Below are 22,169 nucleotides of genomic sequence, written 5' to 3' on the forward strand. Positions count from 1 at the left end.
TAACTTCTTCAACCCACAACAACTACTTTATCCCAAGGATATTCATCATTCTACTGTTTTAAAGATAAAAGGTTTTAGACTCTGCACTCAGTGGTATCATTTTTCAGAATTTCTTGCAAAACCCGGCAGAAGCGCCAGTAGCTGCTCCTCCCACACTCAGAGAGTTATAAAGATATTATTTTAAAGTTCCATAATATCCATTTCACAATTTCTTGTCCTTGAGGACAATAAGGAATCTCAGTAATATGAGAAAAATTAAATTGTCAACAAAACATCTCAAATGTCTGAGTGCAATAGCCAGTTCCGTTATTTGTAATCTGATATGGAACACCAAGCATAGAAAAATAATGTGTCAAGTCACATGTACATATTTTATTTTCCAAAATAAAAAATGAGTAACATCCATTTGCCAAAACTGATTATGAATAAGTCCTCAAGGCTTAACAACATTGTGAAAAAATTGAGGATACTGAGATCAAGTTTTACAATTTAACTTGCACACGCTCTAGAAATACCAAATTATTGTCCCAAGCTATTGTTATTTTGATGATGTAAAGAATAAGATTTGTGGCCTATAAGGCCTATAATACAATGTAATATAATATAATAATATAATATAATAATATAATATAATATAATACACTACAATATAAGGCCTATAATCTGTCTGGTACACAAATCTGCTGTGGCATTGACCTGGGGTCCAGGCAATCCAGTATGAGCTCTTAAATGTCTTATAAAGTTAATGTTTTAAAAATTAAACTGTATTTGAATAAATAACTGTAAAATTTGAGAATTAGCAATATCTTAAAAAGGAACTGAAGACTTCCAAACTCGGCAGACCCTTACTCAAATCTCAGGAAGTCACGGCCACCCAAAAATTGCAAGACACCATACCTGGATGCAATCAGCAGAGGTTTATTCGGGAGAGTTGACAGGCCAAGGTCAATTCATTTGCTCACTCAGGAGCTGAATCGACAAAGCCAGTCAATCTGAGAAGGGTTTTTAAAGGGGGAAACCACAAACCTGGAGAGTGAGGAGGGGGTGAAAGGTTGCTAAGGAAATATAACATAAAAATAGTGGAGAATTCCAGAGTAATGTAACCTAAGTGAATCAGGGTCATGTGGAAAACACTCTGTATACCCATTCCTCTAAAAAATGTGGTCTTGTCATGTCACTTGCTCAACTATTTCTCAGTCTCATCTAGATGACTTGCATTTTTCTTTGTGGTCAGAAATGTGTCTTCCTGCTTTGGACCTTCCCCACCCACAGGTGGGTTCTCTTCCCTGAGGCTTGAGGAATGTTAATCCAGCAAGTGTCCTCTGACTTAGGGATAATGTACTCCTCCCGGAATGTATCCCGGGGCAGTGAAGGCCTGAAATCTTACATTCAGTTCCGCTTTCTGGAACTAGTGAACCTGCATTCTTTTGCTCAGGTCTAGGGGTAAAGAAAAAGCCTGTATATATTTTATAAAATGATCTTCATAATTTTTCACTCTACAGAACAATTTCAAGCAATTATAAACCATGAGCTATATACTGGCTATGAATGTACAAATTAAAGCATTGATTTTTTAGCATTTCAAACAGTAGCTATAACACATAATTCAGTTTTTTGTGCTGAAGCAAGGTGAAACTCAAGAAAATAAACATGTGATCTAATTGCATATATTGCCTTCCCATTAGATGAGTTGTCTGTAAATACAGTAAACACATTTTCTATGGGATGCATGTGTAAATTTACAGTAAATACAAAAGCATGCATAGAGGAAAACTGACAACTTGTCTTTTGGATAATGATTATCAAATTTGCCTAAAATGTTTGCCATGCAATAGGCCAAATATTATTATTCTTCAATAACCAATTTAATTGCTGTTTGGAATAAGGAATAAACATTTCATCCAAAATACTTTCAGGATTCTATCTTAGAATTTTGTATTAACATAGTAACAGTTTCATAATAGGATGTTCGAACTTTTCTTGCAGATGAAGAAGGATAAATCCACATTTATAGTTTATTAATTGGACTGCTGTGAGCACATGAGTAGCAATAATGCAAACAGCCGACAATTGGTTATAGTCTATATAATGTATCTGTTGATAATTAACAGCTTATTCTACTTTCTCCTTCATCAGTTAATTGTCACAAAGGCTTAAGTCCTCTTGTGGTGAGCATAAGGTGAGGACTTAACTAATTAACATCTCCTAACAACTTTTGAAAATCATTAAAACTAAACCTTTTTTTTTTTTTTTTTTTGCATGTACACCTGCAAGCCAGAAGAGGGCATCAGATTCCATAACAGATGGTTGTGAGCCACCATGTGGTTGCTGGGAATTGAAATCTAATATTTTTGGTTGTGAGCCTAGCCTTTAACAGCTGAGCCATCTCTCTAGCTCTAACTATCTTTTCTCATTGGAGTTTTCTTTGCCACAATCTGTTTAGGATAATTGAGGTCCCAAATATTAAAAAAAATATTGCCTTTGAACCTTTTCTGGAGCAAGAAGCACTCCCCAAAATTTTAAAGCTCATTGTATGAGAGCAAAGGCTTGCAGAGATCAGCTAATAAAATATCATATAATGAATAATATACACTGAAAGATTCAAACTCTTCTTGTATTAAAGCAACAAATATATATATATATATATATATATATATATATATATATATATATATATATATATATATATTAGGCTATTAACCATTCCTTGAGGCAAACCTTTCTAATGATATCATTTCATGGTCTTGCAAATATTATAAGCAAAGTCATTGAATGTGAACTTCCCACCTTCACCAGGATGTGAAGAAACAGCATAAAAACAATCTTATGCATTTCCTGCAATGGAAGCTTGTGTAGGCAAGTCAGGCTGTAATGCCCCACAAGTTTCATCAATCTTAAATTTGAACTTTGTTTTGGATTAATTGAATAACCAATCCCTTGTGGTTGAGTGAGAGTATCAGATAAAGACCAAGTTGAAGGCCAATCTTGTCCTCTCTTACTCTGAGCAATTATTTTGTTAGTAGGCACAGCTATAATGCCATGAAGAGAAGCAGACATAATTTTAATTTCTTCAGCATAATCATTATCTATAACTCCTGACCCATAAGCTGTCTTTTGTGAATGTCTTTGGGTCTGAGGCTGACCCCTCCCCACCAAAGAACAAGCAAGGCAATAAACAAATTCTGGAAAACACCTTTTTAGGGGCTGGTCAGAATGATCAAAACAAAAGGACTGTCACACACACACACACACACACACACACACACACACACACACAGGTTTCTGTTGAGACCACTTGGAGCATTGTCTTAACTCAAATGTAAATGTTCTTAATCTGGACCTATTTCCTGAAGCCAAGCCCAAAGATTATCCTTCCTGCAGGCCTGTACTGTGCCACAGCTGTTTTTAACACTTGTATGCAACTCTACCTGATCTATCCTCTTCTTGATAAACATGGGTGAGTCAAAAAATCCTAAACTCATGATTGAACTCCCAACTGCAGCCCATGGAATACTGGTAGTTAAACTATATTTTAAAGTTTCTTTTGCAATTTTAGAGTATAACCATAATTTTGGAAAACAAAACCAATTTTTAACAATGCAAACAGTCCATTTTCTCTAAAATCAACACCAAGTGCATTACTTTTCATCTTACCAAATTTGACTGCCAGTTCTTATATATGAATGCATAATAGTGCAGGTTTTAATATATCATTAAAGAGACATTGTTTTAAATCTTTTATACATCTGGTTTCTGAATAACTTCAACCCCGAGTTACCAGTTTTAAGCCAAATTTCTTTTACCAATGTTGCAAATTTTTAATCATACCTAATAACGTATGGCCAATAATCTATAACCAAGACATGCAGAACATATTTATACTTTTAAAACCAGTCAGAAACAAAAATGAAGTGGCTACACATCCTACATATTTAGACTGAACAAAATTTTCTTGCCTTTTCTAGGTGTAATTTCAAGAGAAAAGCACTTTGTCACAGAGATTTTTCTAGGAAAAACAATTCTCAGCTTCTTTATCATAGAAGCCAAAAAGGTGCTGGGCCTTATATAAGAGCAGCTTATGCAGACAATAATCAATTACTGGAAAGGCTTCTCCAGCTCAGCTTGACTCCTAGCTACAGGTGTAGAGTAACTTATCAGCTTCTTCTGTGCACATTAAGACTGCCTTTAAAACAAAGCTAAACTAGATCAAGGGGTGGATACATAGCAATTTTAACTATTTTTTTCTTTTAAACAGGAAACAGAACAACAGTCATTCAAACAATGAAACAAAAACATACAATTGATACACGTGGACAGATTGGCATGCCAAGGACAGACAATAGACAAAGAAAGCAGAACTACTTTCTCTAGTAGGAGCCAGAGAGAAAGCAGTGTGTCTCCTGAGTTTCTTCTGTTCCTAGGAGAGCTCTGAAATAGCCCTTTTCTATTTATTTATTTATTTATTTATTTATTTATTTATTTATTGCTGACACATCCCAGAGAGAGGACAACTGCTTTTCTTTCCTTTTTTTCTCTCATATTCAATGTCTAATTCTTCATCTCTTTCTTTAGAAGATGTAGTGGTGGCTATTGGTAGTTACTTCTCAGTGTCCTGCTTTCTTAATTTCCCAATTCTTTCTAGCCCTGCCCCCCTTGTCTGTGTCAGCTCTGTGGATGAATGCCTGTTTAGAATTCTCCTATCCCATGTTTTGCTGTCACCCCTTAGGTGAAGTCGGTGTCAGGTCAACACCTATTCAGCCTAGACCACATCCCTTTAAACACACTTCCTGCAAACACAGCCTCCGGAAAATAACTAGCACTAGCATCAATGCTTTTCATTGCTTACCAAGTGTGGGATACTCTTCTTCTTTCGTTTTCTTTTCGTTTTTTTTTTTTTTTTTCAGCAAGTCCCCTGTTTTCAGGCCCCACACTGAGCACCACCTGTAGCTACCTGTGGCCATGGATGAACTGGCCTGTAAGGGGGGCTGGAAGTGAAAAAAGGGGGATGGAGAGACGAGAAAAGCATGAAGCCAAGACAAACTTTTCTGATCAAGGCTCAAAGTTTAATATTCAGCTCTTCTAATTTAAAGAGAAAGCCCCACAGAACACATTCTTGTTTCAGCTGGAGATGGGTGGAGGAACCCATCCTTTGTCACAGCTGGATATGTCTTAAGGCAACCTCAGTGGGCAGTCTATTTTTCTAAGTTTCTGTAGCAGGTTGTAGTGCAACCAAGGTGAGCAACTCCACCTAGGTCCTATTATTTGGTCTAATGTGGTAAACAAGGTCTTTCAGGCCTGTTCAAGGCTGGGGGTAGGGCACAACATGATCTTATGTAGCCTACAGTAACTTCAGAGTTACCATCTACCCAAAGTTGACCTTGAAATCTTGCCTTCTGCCTCTGTCTCCCAAGTGCTAAGTTTACAAATATGCTTTACTATGAATAGCTGATTATTATTATGGGGAAATAGTATACCATCACAGTCCATATTTATTTATTCATACTAGGATGAACATTCAGGCATAAGCCATTTGTCAACTGCTATGAACACACTTTAATAAATGTACGCAGATAGCTTTTAGACATGTTGATTTCATTTTATTTTTTAATTTTATTTAACCTTTTATATACTCCAAATTTTATCCCCCTCCTGGTCCACCCTCTGATTGTTCCACATCCCATATCTCCTCTCCCCATCCCAGTCTCCATGAGGATGTTCCTAATTCTTCCACCCTCAATGAGGATGTCCCTAATTCTTCCATCCTCCATCTCATCAGACTTCCCCACTTCCTGGAGTCTCCAGTCTTTTAATGGTTAGGTGTATCTTCTCTGCCTGAGCCCAGACCCATCAGTATTCTGCTGTATATGTGTTGGGGGCCTCATATCAGCTAGTATATGCTGCCTGGATGATGGTCCAGTGTCTGAGAGATCTCAGGGGTCCAGGTTAATTGAGACCACTAGTCTTTCTAACAGTCACTCTCTTCCTCAGCTTCTTCAAACTTTTCCCTTATTCAACCACAGGGGACATCAACTTCTGTCCATTGGTTGGGTGCGAATATCTGCATCTGACTCTTTCAGCTTCTTGTTGGGTCTTTCAGAAAAAAAGTCATGATAGACCCCTTTTTGTGAGTACTCCAATAGCATCAGTAATAGTGTCAGGCCTTGGGGCCTACCCTTGAGTTGGATCCCACTTTGGGCCTGTCACTGGACCTCCTTTTCCTCAGGCCCCTCTCCATTTTTGTCCCTGCAATTCTTTCAGACAGAAAGAATTATGGGTCAGAGTTTTGACTGTGGGATGGAAATCCCATCAATCACTTGATGCTCTGTCTTCCTGCTTTAGGTGGGCTCTACAATTTCTCTCTCTCCACTGTAGAACATTTCATCTAAGGTCCCTCCTTTTGAGTCCTGAAAGTCTCTCACCTCCCAGGTCTCTGGTACACTCTGGAGGGTTCCCCTACCTCCAACCTTCCAAGGTTGCCTGTTTCCATTCTTTTTGTTGGCTTTCGGGGCTTCAGTCCTTCTTTTCTCCTCTCCATCCAATACCTGATCACATTACCTTCTTTCCCTCCCTGTTTTCTTTCCCAGCCAGGACTCTCCCTCTTTCCCTCTCCTGTCCTGTGATTGCTTTCTTCTCCCTCCCATGTGGGATTGAGGGGTCCTCATTTGTGCCCTTTGGCTTGTTAACCTTTTTGAGTACTGGTACTTGGGTATTCTGTTCTTTTGGGGGCTAATATCTACTAATTAATGAGTACATACCATGCATGGCCTTTTGGGTCTGAGTTACCTCAATCAGTTAATACTTCTTCAATATCATTACAAAAAGATTGACTTGCAGTAATTTACAATTGTTTCATAGTATGGTGTTACATAAGAGACCATTATTTTGTTGTTAATTAGTAAACTGCCTAGAATTTATTGTTTTTTAGTTTTATTTTATGCTTATATTTTAAAGGAAATGGATTGATTATGCTTTGCATCACCTGGGTGTTGATGAATTTCAGAAGTGTCATGTTATATCAAAAGTACAATTTAAATGAAATCTGTTATGAAGGTTTTATTATTTTGTTCTTATCATCTGTCTTCAGTTAATTTCAGAAGCTACCAATGATCATTTCTCAGTGTTATTGCATCATTACACTGTATAACAGAAGTATTGTGTTTGTGCACATGTATTCATAGAGTTAGAACCTCTCACTGAAACTGAAACTGAATGTTTTGGCTAATCTGATTGGATCTGCCTGCCCTTGGGTACTAATATTGGAGTGATATGCAGATGTGGCCATGCCTGTATTATATATCTGTGATGGGGATTTGAACACAAGTACTAATCTTTCCACCTGAAGCATTCTTGACTACTGATCCATATCCCCAGCCTTTCAGCATGACATTCTTTTTTTTATTGGTTATTTTATTTATATACATTTCAAATGTTATCCCCCTTTCCAGTTTCCCCTCCACAAACCTCCTTTACCCTCCTCCCTTCTCCCTGCCTCTATGAGGTTGCTCCCCAACCTGCCTACCCACTCCTGTCTCAGTAGCCTAGCATTCCCCTGTTCTGGGTAATCAAGCCTCCACAGGACTAAGGGGCTCCCTTCCCAGTGATGCCAGGTAAGGTAATCCTCTGCTACATATCCATCTGGAGCCTTGGGTATTCCCTGTGTACTATTTGGTAGTTTAGTCCCTGAGAGCTTTGTTGTTCTTCCTATGAGGTTGCAGATTCCTTCAGCTCTTACAATCCTTGCCCTAACTTTTCCATTGGGGTCCCCATGCTCATTCCAATGATTGGCTGTGTACATCCACATATGTATTGGTCTGGGTCTGGCATAGCCTCTCAGAGGACAGCTATACTATGTTCCTGTCAGTAAGCACTTCTTGGCATCAGCAATAGTGTCTGGGTTTGATAGAATGGAACCCTAAGTTGGACAGTCTCTGGATGGCCTTTCCTTTAGTTTCTGTTCCACTCTTTGTTCCTGTATTTCCTTTTGACAGGAAGAATTTTGGATTAACATTTTTGAGGTGAGGGATGGGGTCACCATTACATTTTTATATTTCAGTCTTTACTTATATATCACATATGTGGTTTTGTTTTCAATCTTGAAATAAAAAAATAAAACACTTATTATTTTATAAAATTTATTATAATAGTTTAATGAATTGTTTAATAGCTTTCAAAATTTTCCAAATACTCATAGATCATCTGTAGATCCAAAATCTGAATATATCTTATATGGAAAGTTCAATAATATACCTGCCTATATTGGTGAAAAGGTGTCTGGTGTTAACTAAAGAAAACATAAGAGTAGATGCCTTGAAGTATTTGAAATGGCTTTTTTGATATTGCTTATATATTTTAATGTGATTAACATTGCTATATATGAATTCTACTCTAGATCATTTCCCAAAAATCTGTGACTTTTTAAAACAGAAAGTGGATTTTAGATACCACACTTATATGTGAAGGGGATACTTATAAAATAAAAGACATAAATGTGAGATTGTATAGGAGATGATTTTACTGGACTAAGGCTGTATTCCATTCTGAAACCATTAATTGTTGTGGGAAATATTAGAGAAAAAAAAGGGACATCCAGCTAGCTCTTGGCCTTGCCGGTAAGTTCCTGCTCTAAGCCCATTTGTCTTGGCAAGCTCTCCAGCAGGATTGGAGCTCCCAAGCTGGTTTCACAGGGTTACTGTCTCTAGCTTGTTCCTGTAGCAACATGTGGCTGTTTTCAGCTCCAGTTCGCTCATCCCTGGAGCCACTAGTTCCTTCACAGCCATAACCACCTGGTTGTTGGAGGACCCACTTACCAGTACCCCAATAAAGTAAAACTCTAAAGCTTAAATATTAACCAATGAATTTATGTATTAGCAAATACTCAAAACACAAGATGCCCACATAATTAGAATTATTATCGCAATTACCTAACCTTGATATGATTAACTACCTGAGACTGCTAGAGACACAAAGGTGACAACCACAGTCATCTTGCCTCCCCTCTTGTCCTTCTCTCTCTCCCTCTCCCTCAAACTTTTCTGGTCCACCTCCCTTTCTACTGCCCAATCACTGGCTCTAGCCTTTATTTTACAAATTGAGGTGTGCAGAAGGTTCACAGGAAGTCACCTGTATACTGATTCACTCCTCCTCTGCAACCCCTCATGAGAAAGCATAATTAGCATCAAAACACAAGACCAGGGCTATCCACAACAATTAACCTTTTAAAAATGCAAATACTTTCCTAATTCCTGACTGCATTTCCTTGTTTCTGAAGCTGTATACTATTGGGTTCAATGTAGGAGTTACTAGAGTATACAGTGCAGCTACGATCTTGTCTTTCTCAAAAGTATAGCTAGATGAAGGTCGGATATAGGTGTAGATTACAGGAGAATAGTAAAGGGAAACCACCATAAGGTGGGATGAGCATGTAGAGAAGGCCTTCTTCTTGCCTTCTGTTGTGCGGATGCGGAGAATAGCTGCAATAATAAATCCATAGGAAATGCACGTCAGTGTGAAGTCTCCCACAGCCAGGGTGATATCAGCAACATACACCATCACCTCATTGACTCTTACGGGACTACAGGACAAAGCAAGCAGTGGGGGTATTTCACAGAAGAAGTGATCAATGATATTTGGCCCACAGAAAGTCAGCCTCAGAATGAGACCAGTGTGTACCCAGGAATTCGTTACTGCAATAGCCATGACAATGCTGAGCAAGGCTGCACATGTATAGTGGTTCATAATAGTACTATACCGAAGTGGGAAGCAAATGGCCACATAGCGGTCATAGGCCATGGTAGTGAAGAGCACCATCTCAGCCCCCAAAGACCATGTGAAAAAGAAGAGTTGGGACATGCAGCCCCCATATGAAATTGAATTTTGTGATGTTAACATTGTTCCCAACATTTTTGGGATGATGCTTGTAGTGCAGATTATGTCCACCACAGCCAGGGCCAGAAGAAGAATATACATGGGCGTGTGCAAGGTCGTGTTATAGATTATGGCAACAACAATTAGCATATTACCAAGAAGAGCCACAAGGTAGATCAAAAGGAAAACAATGAAAACTATTCCCTGAAGTTCAGACTTTTCAGTAAGTCCCAGAATTATAAACTCACTAACAATGCTGAAATTCATTATGCATGAGTGGTTAGACGGAAAATTTCTCTCAGTGTGAAAAATAGAGAATTAAAGACACTGTTGCAAGTGATAATTTGGGGTTTATGATGTTTCACTATTGATGAGGTGCAATTTTGTAGCATAAGTTTCTTTATGATGGGATACTGATTTCCAGGCAATATCCTCTAGTCTCCAGATTCCATTTTCTGATTTCTTTTCTTCCATGGGTAACTTAAATAAACCGAAGGCAGGAGCAGGCACAAAAATAGGAGAAAGATACATATTATCAAATATTCTAACATTACCATTTTATTTGCAACTAGTCTGAATATAATTTACATTCACACAGTTTACCAATATAGAAATGTGATGCAAAAACACATATTCTAATAATTTGGTTGAATGAATAATGTTGTTTAGGTGTCTTTCTTTTGACAAATATATAAGCAAAATATTTGGAACCATAAAAGCCAATGAAACTAACTTTAATGAGGATGACTTAGAGGAATACAATCAGCACATTATCTTGATTTGTATATTCTTGAAATCCCTGAAAGATAGAGTTATTGCACTCTAAACACTCAAAAGCCTATTAGAATGTCTGTTTTGGTATAGGTTGTTAGTAAATTAAATAAAATGTGTAAAATAATTGTTGCCATTAAATTCAAGATAATCACATTGTTAAATAAGCTACTATATATAATTTAAAATAACAATATAATTGTTAAAATTATATTATTATAATTATAAATATATTATATTATATTATAATTATATTATAATTATAAATATATCATATTATAATATACTATATTATAAATACATTATATAAATTATATATTTATTAATTATTTATAATATATTTATTAATATATTATATTAATTAATTATATTATATATTTTTATTTTTTTATATTTTATTTTATTTATTATTTATTATTTATTATTTATTTATATTTATATTTTATTTATATATTTTATATTAAATATTTTTATATAAATATTTTATATATTTAATTAATATTATTATATTAATTATATATTATTTAATATATTATATTAAATATTATATAAATATATAATATTTATATTAAGTATATAAATATTATATATTTATATATATAATATATATTAAATATTATATAAATATATAATATTTATACTAAATATATGAATATTATATATTTAATTAATTAATATAAAATATTTTATATTAAATATTTTATATATAAAATATTATATTTTATATATAATATATTCATATATTTTATTTATTATTTATAATAAATAAAAATATTTATTATGAAAATATTTTTAATATTTTATTTTATTATATATTATATTTTATATATTATATATTATAAATTATAATTTATATAATATATTTATAATATATTATATTATAATTATAAATATATTATATTATAATTATAATAATATAAAAATAATATAGATATATAGTTTATATATATAATATATATGTATTATATCTTTCTACATTTACTTTGATAGACTTGCTTTTTGTGCACTGCCAATAAGGAATGTCAATTCAAGGCTTTCAAGACCATTCTGACAAAGTAATATTAAGTGTTGCAGGAATTGAAAGTTTGTTAATAAAATTTTATCAATGATTCATATATTTTCAAATGCTTTATTTTATATAAAGTATAAAGTATATAATTGAAAATGTATTAAAAATTAAAGAAACAAAAAGAGTAGTCCTGGCCTAGTCAAGCAGATGCTCAAAGAAATATGTTTCTTATAATAAAAAATGATTGCTTCAAATTTTCTTGTAAAATTATAATTAGCATAAATGCAATTATTTATCAATATTACTAATCCATAAAATTATTACTTACTAGTTTTTCACTAACCATGTGTTGGTCATATGGAAAGAAATGAAAATTTTAGTAACAAAATAAGATATAAAATTTTATAGAATCTGCAAATTCATAAGGAAATGAGCAATTGTGCCCCTTTTTACCACATTCAAGTTAAACTAAGGCTGAAGCACCAGGATATTTATGGTTCTTGCTTCCCCAGTAACACTTCATTTACTCTACAGGAGCCCTGGTTTTCTTTGGTTATGTCCTATTGCCATGCAAAAGACATCCCAAAGGGCTCAACTAGGTATCACCCCATGGATTTGAGTAAAGTTAAAGGCTACCTCTCAATACAAAAATATTGTTTATATTTTAATTATTGTTAGAGTGTCATTATTATTTTAAAGTGATGATATAGTTTCCTACCTATAAATAGTCAAACAGCTATCAATAGTTTCTTTATAATTCTGTAAGGAACATTTGTCTCGTTTGGATTTTACTTTATGCTTTCACTCAATCATGAGTCCCTTAAGCAACTATATCTAGAGAAAAGGGAGCTGCCTCTGTCACCTGGAATAATACACTTTGTAGAACATAAGAGTCAAAGCATTTGTTTTTTACTTATTTTCTGGAGTTATCAATGCTGCATTAATGAATTTTCTACTGACAAAAATTTGGAGCCAAAAAAAATTAATAAAATTCTTTTAAAAATATGCATTTATACATAGAAATGTGTTTGTTAAACTTTAAATATTCTAGGAATTTGATTTTTTAAATTAATGTTTTAAAGAACAAATAATAATCATATGAATTTTTACATACTATGTGACAATAACCTATTTTGGGAAAATTCAACTGAATTAACATTACTCCTGACCATGTTACTGTTTTTGTTGTGTAAATATTAAAAATCAATTTTGGTCCACTATTATTAACAGTAGCCTCTTGAAAATTTATTAGATAAGTTAAAAATGATTTCTCTATATAAATCTTTACATTCCTTATCACTATTTCTCTTTTTTTCCCACTTTTTTTTAGAAGTTTGTAAAATTTGCCTTTTGTGTTAGGTGAGACTGATTTTTCTAACACCAAACAATATCTGCTAATTGAACAGACTTACAAATCCCAAAATAAATCCAAATATTGAACCAATTACTTTTCTATGATGTGTCAAGAACACAGCATTGAAGGGTCTGTTCAATAAGTGGCACTGAAAAAGCTGTCAGTCACATAAACAATGACTTTAATTCTTATCACACAGCATAAAAGCAGATAACTGTTTTATGAACATAGGCTAAGCAAGGATTTCTTGAATAGGGATCCAATAATACAGGCAAATGAAGCATACGGAAGCCTGCCAAACTAAAATTCTTACTCATAGCATAGGAAGTAATTAATAAAATGGACAGAGATCTTACTTTATAGAAAAATAAATTTAAGCCATAACCTTGTGAAAGGGAGCTCATATTCAAAACACATAAGGAAGCAAAACAACTCAAAGAAAGAAAATATTTTTTTTTATAAAATGACATATGTAATGAACAAAAACTTCACAAAAAAGAAATATGAATGTCAAGCGCATATGTAAAAAAGTGCTTTACATTTCTGATCATCAAATAAATAGAAATTAAAGCTGCAGTGATACAAATAAATGTATTATAGTGTATTATAAAGCTATGACTAAATAGAGTGATAACTAGGTTTAGTAACCATGAGGAAAAAGTGAATGTTCATGCACCTTTTATTAAAATATAAATTACTGATCAAGTTTCAAGAATAACCTGAGAATCTCCAAGATATAGTAAAAATAAAATTACTGACATTTTATTCTCCTGAAATTTCTTCTTCTGGGGATACATTCACTGATATTGAATCAGAATGTCAAAAATATACTTTTTACTTTTATGTCATTTTAACAATATCAACAGTAGAAACTCCATGGAATCAATCAAATGCCCATTAATGAATTAATGAATAAATGCAATATAGTATGTTACACAATGAAATACTGTGCAGCCTGAAAACAAATAAATATTGATTATAAAATTTTAAGCTAACCTGAAAGACTTTGTAACCCAGAAAGAAAATATTATGAGCTTAAAAATATGTATTTAGGCTTCACCTTCCAAGTTCAGGATGGAGCTCCCAGGACCTTTAACTTCTAATGTCCAGCCAAGGCACAAAATTGTTAGCTATGTGCTGTGCTATTCTGTGTTCTCATAAATTTGTCTTACTGTTTCTCTACTAAGAACTCTTTTAAAACGTGGTTTGTTGTTGTAGCATGTTTTACAAAAGAAACTACACTTCAACAGTTATAAATTGTACATACTCTATGAAGCTGCCCTCTGAGTTTATTTCTATGTGGAATTTAGTACCCTGCCATGTCCTGTAAATAAAGATTAAGTTCCATTCTTATTTTTTAAAAATATGTATCTCGTAGAAATATAGAGAAAAAAGTGTTGAGCAATCATAAATATTGTCTTCAATTCTCAGTATGTATTCACTGATTAAATAGAGATGTCAGACATCACATTTCTTTGATTATTAAATACTGACTGTGAAATTCTGGGAACACATAGAAATACAATTAAGATTGTTTTTATTCAGAATCCCAATGCATGTCATTTTTAAAATCCATAGTCTAATAAATGGACTTTGTAAATATTAATAACAAATGATAATAATTAGTGACAAATAATAATTTTGGTTTGTACATTCAGCAGATATTTTTCTCACAATATCTTTAAAAATGGTGAATAGGTATTATCATATAAAATGTAAGCAGGTTTTTGTGCAATAACTTATAATTCAATCAATTCAACTTACAAGAAGTTTTGAACAAAATTTTAATGTAACATTTTGTAGTAATTACCATACTTTTGTATTAAGTTATAGTGCAGTTTGTAGAATAGATAGTTTAGAGTTAATTGAATTATAAAACATCAATCAAATAATTTTATAAATGAAAGATATATTGTTATAAAAATAATTGTGCATAGTAATAGCACATTTAATTTGATTTTAGGATCTCTAACCCTTTAGTCATGACTTTGTTCTAGATCAATCTTTCCTGAAATGTGTCTTTATGTTTACCAATGACACTGCTCTTCATATTTTCTTCATGTCTTCTTCATACAGACTCCTTTTTCTTCTGGCTTTTTCTACTCTGAGGCCACATAAATGTAATATTCTCTTCACAAATAAGCATGTTTTGAAGATCATGAAACGAAGAGACTAGAAAAGTTAAATGGTAAAAAAAGACATTAAAACTAATAGGTAAGAATGGTGGAATATAAAATATGTTTAGGATGTGGCAACTGGTTTTCTAAAGAGACAGTGACAGCTTACAGATACATAAGTACATTTCTGTGAAATATAAGAAGATTGAATGTGTGGATGCTATAACATTCCAAGAATTATTCTTGTGGATAGTCAAGAGGGACAAATCACACTTCTCAGGGAAGAAGTGATATGTAGTATTACTTTATTCTTGACAAAGATCTGGAATATTAGCAAAGAGGATTAATTCAGAGGAGACATTTATGTTATCCATCTTGACTTGATAATAGGTTTACAAATTCTTTGTTCTAGAAATATATTAATTTAGCTAACCATATCAGGATTTATCTACCAGAAAATATAAAGTCATGCAATATCTATAATCACTCACAGAGATTACTAAAACAGGCTCGTTTTAAAATGATGATTAAAGAAATAGCAGCCAGCTCTTCCCAGATGGGTGATTTTAAAATCTATGGGCATTTATTTAACACACTAGAACACAGACTATTAAAACAACAGTTGATTTCATAGTGATACATTTTTGTTTATCTCACCAAGATATCTGTGTAATTATAGGGTAATAGTGAGATTCAGTATTATTGCCCTGATTTACATAATTAAGAATTTGTGATATTAATAGCATTTACAAACATGCTCATATCATGCAGTCACCATAATGACATGGGTATCTGGATCCATGACATCTAATGATAAAATGTGATCTATGCAAAAAAAATTAAGTTATTCACAATTCCTAGCTCTTAATCATCCTGCATAATTTCTGCCATCTCTTTCTTCAGATATTGTCTGCATCACTGCCATTATGATGGACATAGCCACATTTACAGAGCGCTGCCCACTGAACATGCTACAAACATAAAACAGCAGTCTTTGAGCTTTCGTGAGAATCTGATGGAGAAAGTTATCCCATATATTCCTATTCCTGAGTGATTTCTGTCAGACACCTTCATTCTAGACAGTTCTCTAGCAAACACTGTTGAATTAAAAGTGCTCAAGCATTGCTTTAAAAATGACATTTTCTTTAGCTCAGCTTCTGCCGTTTTGAGTTACTAACACAGAGAGTGTTGATGACTCATTGCTATATGTTTTAAAGCGACCCTGGTAAAATAAGAACTAAAGATCTTGACCAGACAGGAAAGATGTGGGTTACAAAACAATAAAATGTAGTATTCTTCACATACTGATAAAGACCTATCATCTCAGAGCTCAGAAAGATCTAATCTAATCTCACAGGGAGATTGTAACAAATCTGAGGCCAGCCCAGCCAAAATAATATATTTTATACCTGTCTATTCTACAGAGTTTGACACATAGTCCCCCAAGCAAAAAGATAAAATAGGCTCAATTTGACAATACCTACATACATGTCTTGCCTTTATCATAAATTTTCACCACCTAGGTCATCCTAAAATTACCTTAGCTTGGATACTGAAGGGGCCTCTGTATGTAAGACAATTTAGGCTCAAATTTTGAAATAGTTGAACACCATAGAAGACCCAGTTTTTTTGTCCCTGTCTGTAAATTTCAACAATACACAACATTTGAAAAACATTTTCTTCTATATTTTTAAAAAGAAAAGAATTTGAATTTATGATTAACCTGTTCTTGTTTTAGTCTAGAGTTGGTTATATTTTTCATTATAGCAAGTAGAATTTGCATCAAATAAGTGAATGAAATTTTTGCACAAACTGTTTTTAAAAGGTATTTTACTAATTAAAAATTTTAGCTAACTTTAATGAGTTATTGCAAAGCAGTTTTCCAACCATTCACATGATCTATAGTGAATTCATCAATGGGAATTCTTTTGAACTCCAGTCTCATGCTATTATCTATTTGTTTGTTTTTGAGGATTGTATCCCTGTATCTTGAGCAACATTCCCAGCTTGTTTTATGCATATTTTACATCAAAAGAGAAAAGTCATAATGCCAATAAAACTAGATTTATTTTAAAAATCTTTCTTTGAGTTAAATTACAATCTACAGATGATTTTCTTTTATGCCATGGTTGAATTAATAAGTAAATGCATTATTTAGCTCATGAATTTCCCTATTTGTGCCACAGATTCATAGTTAGAACTTTTACAAATACTCACTTTAATGCTTGGCTGCGATGTTTAGGTAGAGGTTTGTATTAAATCAACAGAAAAAAGAAAAAACAGTAACCACTCTAAGTTCTGTATCTAAGTATCTTATATCTTTTCTATGCTTTCTTGCATATCAGTTCCTGCATATTTAGGTTCATCAAGTGTTCTAGTCCTCATTAAAATCCAGGCTGCCCCAGAGACAGTGCAGTGCCTTGAGCCACTTTGTATATTTATGGTTCATCAAGACTTCTAGCCCTCATTTGAATTCAGGCTGCCCCAGAGACAGTGCCTTAAGCCACTTTGCTTAGTGCTATAGTAAAATGGATCTCAAAGGGACAATTAAAAGATGTCTATACTATATTAATAATCACAAAGTAGAATGACTTTGATTTTTATCTCACAAGAATATAGAGTAGTGGCCTAATGAGAGACATTGCAGCTACCAGTGATACAAGGGGTTAACGGGTGGACATTGTCTGGGAGTATCTGTCTCTACCAATAGAACTTAGAATGAGCAAGTAACTCAATGGATGAAATCTTGCCCATCATATGCAAGACCATGAACTTGAAAAAAATTCCACACAGAAAAAAATGTAAAAATACAATCTATAGAAAAAATAATTCTAAAAGAAAAATTAAGGCAACATATAATAGTTCTCTATTTATCTCTCTATATAGTCAAACAGGGATCTATAAATTATTGTGTGATATTTGTTCTTCAATTGAATATAAGAGAAAACATTATTTGCAAAGCCTTTCTAAAATGAATTGATTGAAATTCTCTTCTGCTCATCTTTCCAACAATTTTTATAATTGTGCTCCACAAACACACTACTTCATGGGACAGACTCATTTTAAGTTCACAGCAAGGCCATTTATTGACACTTAAATTATTATAAACCATTATGGAAGTGAATATGAATCTTCATGTTTAACATATAGATTTACACTATTTTTGATGCCAGAGGAAATATACCTGAATATAGATAATAGATGATAGGTACATAGACAGATGATAGATCATTGGTAGATTTGTTTTATGCATTTATCATGCACTTTGATTGATCTTACACATTATATATTTGAATGATGCTAAAGTCTACATGGCGGTGAAGAAAATTCTTTGATATGTTTGCTTTGATTTCTTTGATATGTGCTCATCTTAAAAGTACTGGCTTATCATTTTATTTTCCGTACATCTTTAATTTTTTGAAATTATCATACAATTACAAAATTGAGTAAACTCCTTAGCATATTTCAACATGGCTGCACTAGTTTATGCTTCCAAAGTCAGAGAGGAAAGAATCTGTAACCAGTGCTATTGAGCACTATGCATTTTCATCTTGCTGAAAATAGATGAGGTAACGACTATGAAGGTTGCATTTCTTTCTAGTTTTAGCTTATATTTCTTCAATAATTGTTGATTTTGAAGAGTCTTTACATAACTCTTGGGCATAAATATGTTCCCTGTCGATATATACATAAACATATACATATGTCTATATAATTTTGTCCATTTTCATTTAAGATTTTTACTTTCTTGCTTCTTCATTGTTTAAGTTATTTTCAGGCTATGAATACAAGTCCTTTATTAGACATTTAACTTTTAGATTTAATCTGATAACAGATGGGTTATTTCTTTACCTTGGTTGGTTGGCTACTTTGATATTCTAAAGCCTTAGACTGATGTAATTACTCATTGTGCCTTTAGAATTGAGTCTAGAAAAACCCAATGGAGGAGTCTTGTTATGTTTTCTTGTGGCAATTTGACAGTTTTGCTTCTGATATGACAAACTATAGTTTGTCAATGTCATTAGAATAGTTTCTAACTCTATTGTTCTGAATGTAAATATCGACTTTCTCAACATAATTGTTTAAAAAGACTTACATTTTCACTGTTAAATTTTGGTGCCTTTACCAAACAAACAAACAAACAAACAACAAAAACAAAACAAAACAAAAAAAAAAACAAAAACAAAACCAAAAACTATCGGCTGCATTTACTCATTTTATGTGTAGACTTTTATTTATATTATTTCTCCATTTCCTTTTCTCACTTCAAACCATCCCATACACTCCTTTTTGTTCTCTTTTAAATTCATGCCAACAAGTGCTTGCTGTCAGGAGCTTGCGCTGTTTCCTGAGAGTCTCTGCCATAGCCTGACCAATACAGATGCAGATGCTCACAGCCAACCATTGGACTGAGCACTGGGACCCCAGTTAAAGAGTCAGGGGAAGGACTGAAGGAGCTGAAGGAGTTTGCAACCACATAAAAAGAACAACAATATCAACCAGCCAGACCCCCAAGAACTCCCAGGGACTAAACCACTAACCAAAGAGTACGCATGGAGTAACCCATGGCTCCAGCTACATATGTAGCAGAGGATTGCCTTATCTGGCATCAATGGGAGGGGAGACCTTTGGTTCTGTGGAGGCTAGATGCTCCAGCATAGGGGAACACTAGAGCTGTGAGGCAGGGGTGCGACAGTGGGTGGGTGGGGGAACACCTTCATAGAAGCAAGGAGAGAGGGGATGGGATAGGGGGTTTGTGGAGTGGTAACCAAGAAGAGGAGTAACATTTGTAATATAAATTAATGAAATAATTAATAAAATTCCAATAAAAGTAAGTAAATTCATGTTCTAGTTTTCATTCATTGTTATCTGCATATATGTTTATGCATGTACATGTTTATGCGTGAATATATGTGTGAGGAGCCGCCCTCACATTCGCCATTGCAAGATGGCACTGACATCCGCTCAACCAACTGACAAACAGGTGGTTTGCGCCTGTGCTAGGACGTTTTTTTCATTCCTTGTGCACTGCCTCACCTGTGACACAATACCGGTCGACAGGCTACAGCCAACCGTTGGGTGCCACGTCCTAGGCGGGGAGCAGTTTCATATATAAGGGCTGGGATTTTGCCACCTCGGGGTCCTCTTCATCTGTAAGCTTATGCTCTCCCTCTCAAGACGCATAAAAGCTTTACTGCAGAAGGATCCTGTGTGTGCCGCGTCGTTCCTGCTGGTGGGAGGTTGTGCGGGACATATATGTATATACTTAAGTACATATGTACAACTTACTTGTACATAAGTATGACTAAAATGTCTCTCTTTAGGGTTGACTATTGGTCCTGAATAACCAATTTGTATGTTCTTCCCTGGGGAAGATTATTTGTCCTCACTGAACATTCCATATTGGCCTATAGTTCTTTGTGTGGGGTTGAAGTCTACTAGTACTTCCTCTGTCTACTTTAGTTTGTTCACTGAAATTGTCTTTGTTCAGCTTATGTTTTGGCAATCATGTTGGTTAGACTTTATTGGTACAGTTTCTAACACCACAAATGCCCAATTCTTTTTACTTTTATAATTTAGCTGTAAGCATGTAATATGAGTTCTTAGACCTCTGTTTTTCTAAATACATCTATGTGTTAGTCTTCTTCCAGTTATATATATTTTTGTTATCATAGCTTTGTAGCATAATTTGAAAGCAGATGATGCTGCCAACCCTGTCTTCTTGTAAAACATTGCATTGAATGTATATGTTTCCTATAGCAATATTATGCTAGTTTTTTTTTTTTACTTTTCTCAAAACATTGCTGAAATTCTTGTAAAATTTCCATCAAAGTTCTACATTGAATTGAATGAAAATAAATTAGAATTACATTAATTCTTCTTTTTATTAACTAGGCTTTTCCTCTGTTCACAGATTTACATAACTTTTTGTAATATATTTTATTTCCTGGGTTAAACTTATTTCCAATGTTTTATCATTTACATTGGTGTCTGTATTTTGATTTCTTTTTCAGTAGATGATTGTAGCTAATTAGAAACACTACATGTTTAAATCTTGAAATTCTATAAAAATGTATTGATTTTGGAGATGGAAAGCTGTTTTCTATTTATGTGAGTTCTGAGGATTTCATTTTCTTCTATACCTGAGCTCCTAATTTTTGGTTGCTGTTTTATAAGGCCTATAATCTTTCTTCATTCTTTGTAATGACTTTTCTTTTTTCCTTAACTATGATCTTTCTAACTCTGTCTTTGCATTCATAGAGATATCCTTCGTTTTAGCACTTCTTCCACTGGTACTTCACATTGTTTTTATTTTGTTCATTGCATTTATATTTCCATTATATTTGTGTTTAAACAAGTTAAATATTTGTGTTTAACATCACAATTTAATTCTTTCACTGTTTTTTAAATGTATTTTTTATTGGATATTTTACTTTTTTACATTTTAGATGTTATTTCCTTTCCCCACTCCCCTCCCTTGCCCCAGGACCTCCCTATCCCATCCCCCCTGCTGCTATGAAGGTATGCTCCCACTGATCCACCCACTCCTCTTTCCCCTCCCTTGAATTCCCCCACACTGGGGCATCTGGCCTTCACAGGACCAAGGGTCTCCTCATTCACTGTTTTGTGATGGCCGAAATTTTACAGTGAAAGGCTAATAAGGCAGAAAAGATTTGAATGCATGTCAACATTCAGAATGTAGCATCGTTGTGCCTAGCAATCCTAAGTCAGAAATGCAATGAAACTTATAATCAAATATCAGCACTGAGGTTAATCTCAGTGGATCATGAAGAAAACAAACAAGACATCAATGTGTTAAAAAAAAAAACAAAAAAAAACAAAAAAACAAAAAAACAAAAACTTGTAGTGATGGGGGCGGGGAGTTGTTGGCGGGAAAGGGAGATAGGGAAAGGGAGATAAAAGAGGTGTAAGGACGATCAGAAATCATTATGTGCATGAATCAGGTTGTCAAAGAATAAATTTAATTAAAAGAAATAAAACACTTGATTTCTTTAAAAATGCTCATTTTCCAGAAAAAAAAAAAAAAAAAAAA

At 33.7% G+C, this 22,169-nt stretch overlaps 1 protein-coding gene across 3 annotated transcripts; it reads right to left on the reverse strand.

Moving 5' to 3' along the window:
* Nucleotides 1-8,115: 8,115 nt before the first annotated feature.
* On the reverse strand, nucleotides 8,116-17,539 carry Or13g1 (olfactory receptor family 13 subfamily G member 1). Of its 3 annotated transcripts, none has more exons than XM_076937394.1 (3): nucleotides 17,333-17,539; nucleotides 15,030-15,170; nucleotides 8,116-10,344 (listed from the first exon to the last, which is right to left on the reverse strand). In XM_076937394.1, the coding sequence occupies exon 3, from the start codon at nucleotides 10,129-10,131 to the stop codon at nucleotides 9,208-9,210; it is 924 nt and encodes a 307-aa protein (XP_076793509.1). In that variant the 5' UTR covers nucleotides 10,132-10,344; nucleotides 15,030-15,170; nucleotides 17,333-17,539; the 3' UTR covers nucleotides 8,116-9,207. The 3 variants fall into 3 exon arrangements, with proteins under 3 accessions (XP_076793509.1, XP_076793513.1, XP_076793518.1); XM_076937398.1 differs by having other exon boundaries at nucleotides 14,059-15,170; XM_076937403.1 differs by lacking the exons at nucleotides 15,030-15,170; nucleotides 17,333-17,539 and adding an exon at nucleotides 11,973-14,052.
* Nucleotides 17,540-22,169: the final 4,630 nt, after the last annotated feature.

The sequence above is a fragment of the Arvicanthis niloticus genome, chromosome 1, assembly GCF_011762505.2.
Source record: "Arvicanthis niloticus isolate mArvNil1 chromosome 1, mArvNil1.pat.X, whole genome shotgun sequence".
NCBI lineage: Eukaryota > Metazoa > Chordata > Mammalia > Rodentia > Muridae > Arvicanthis > Arvicanthis niloticus.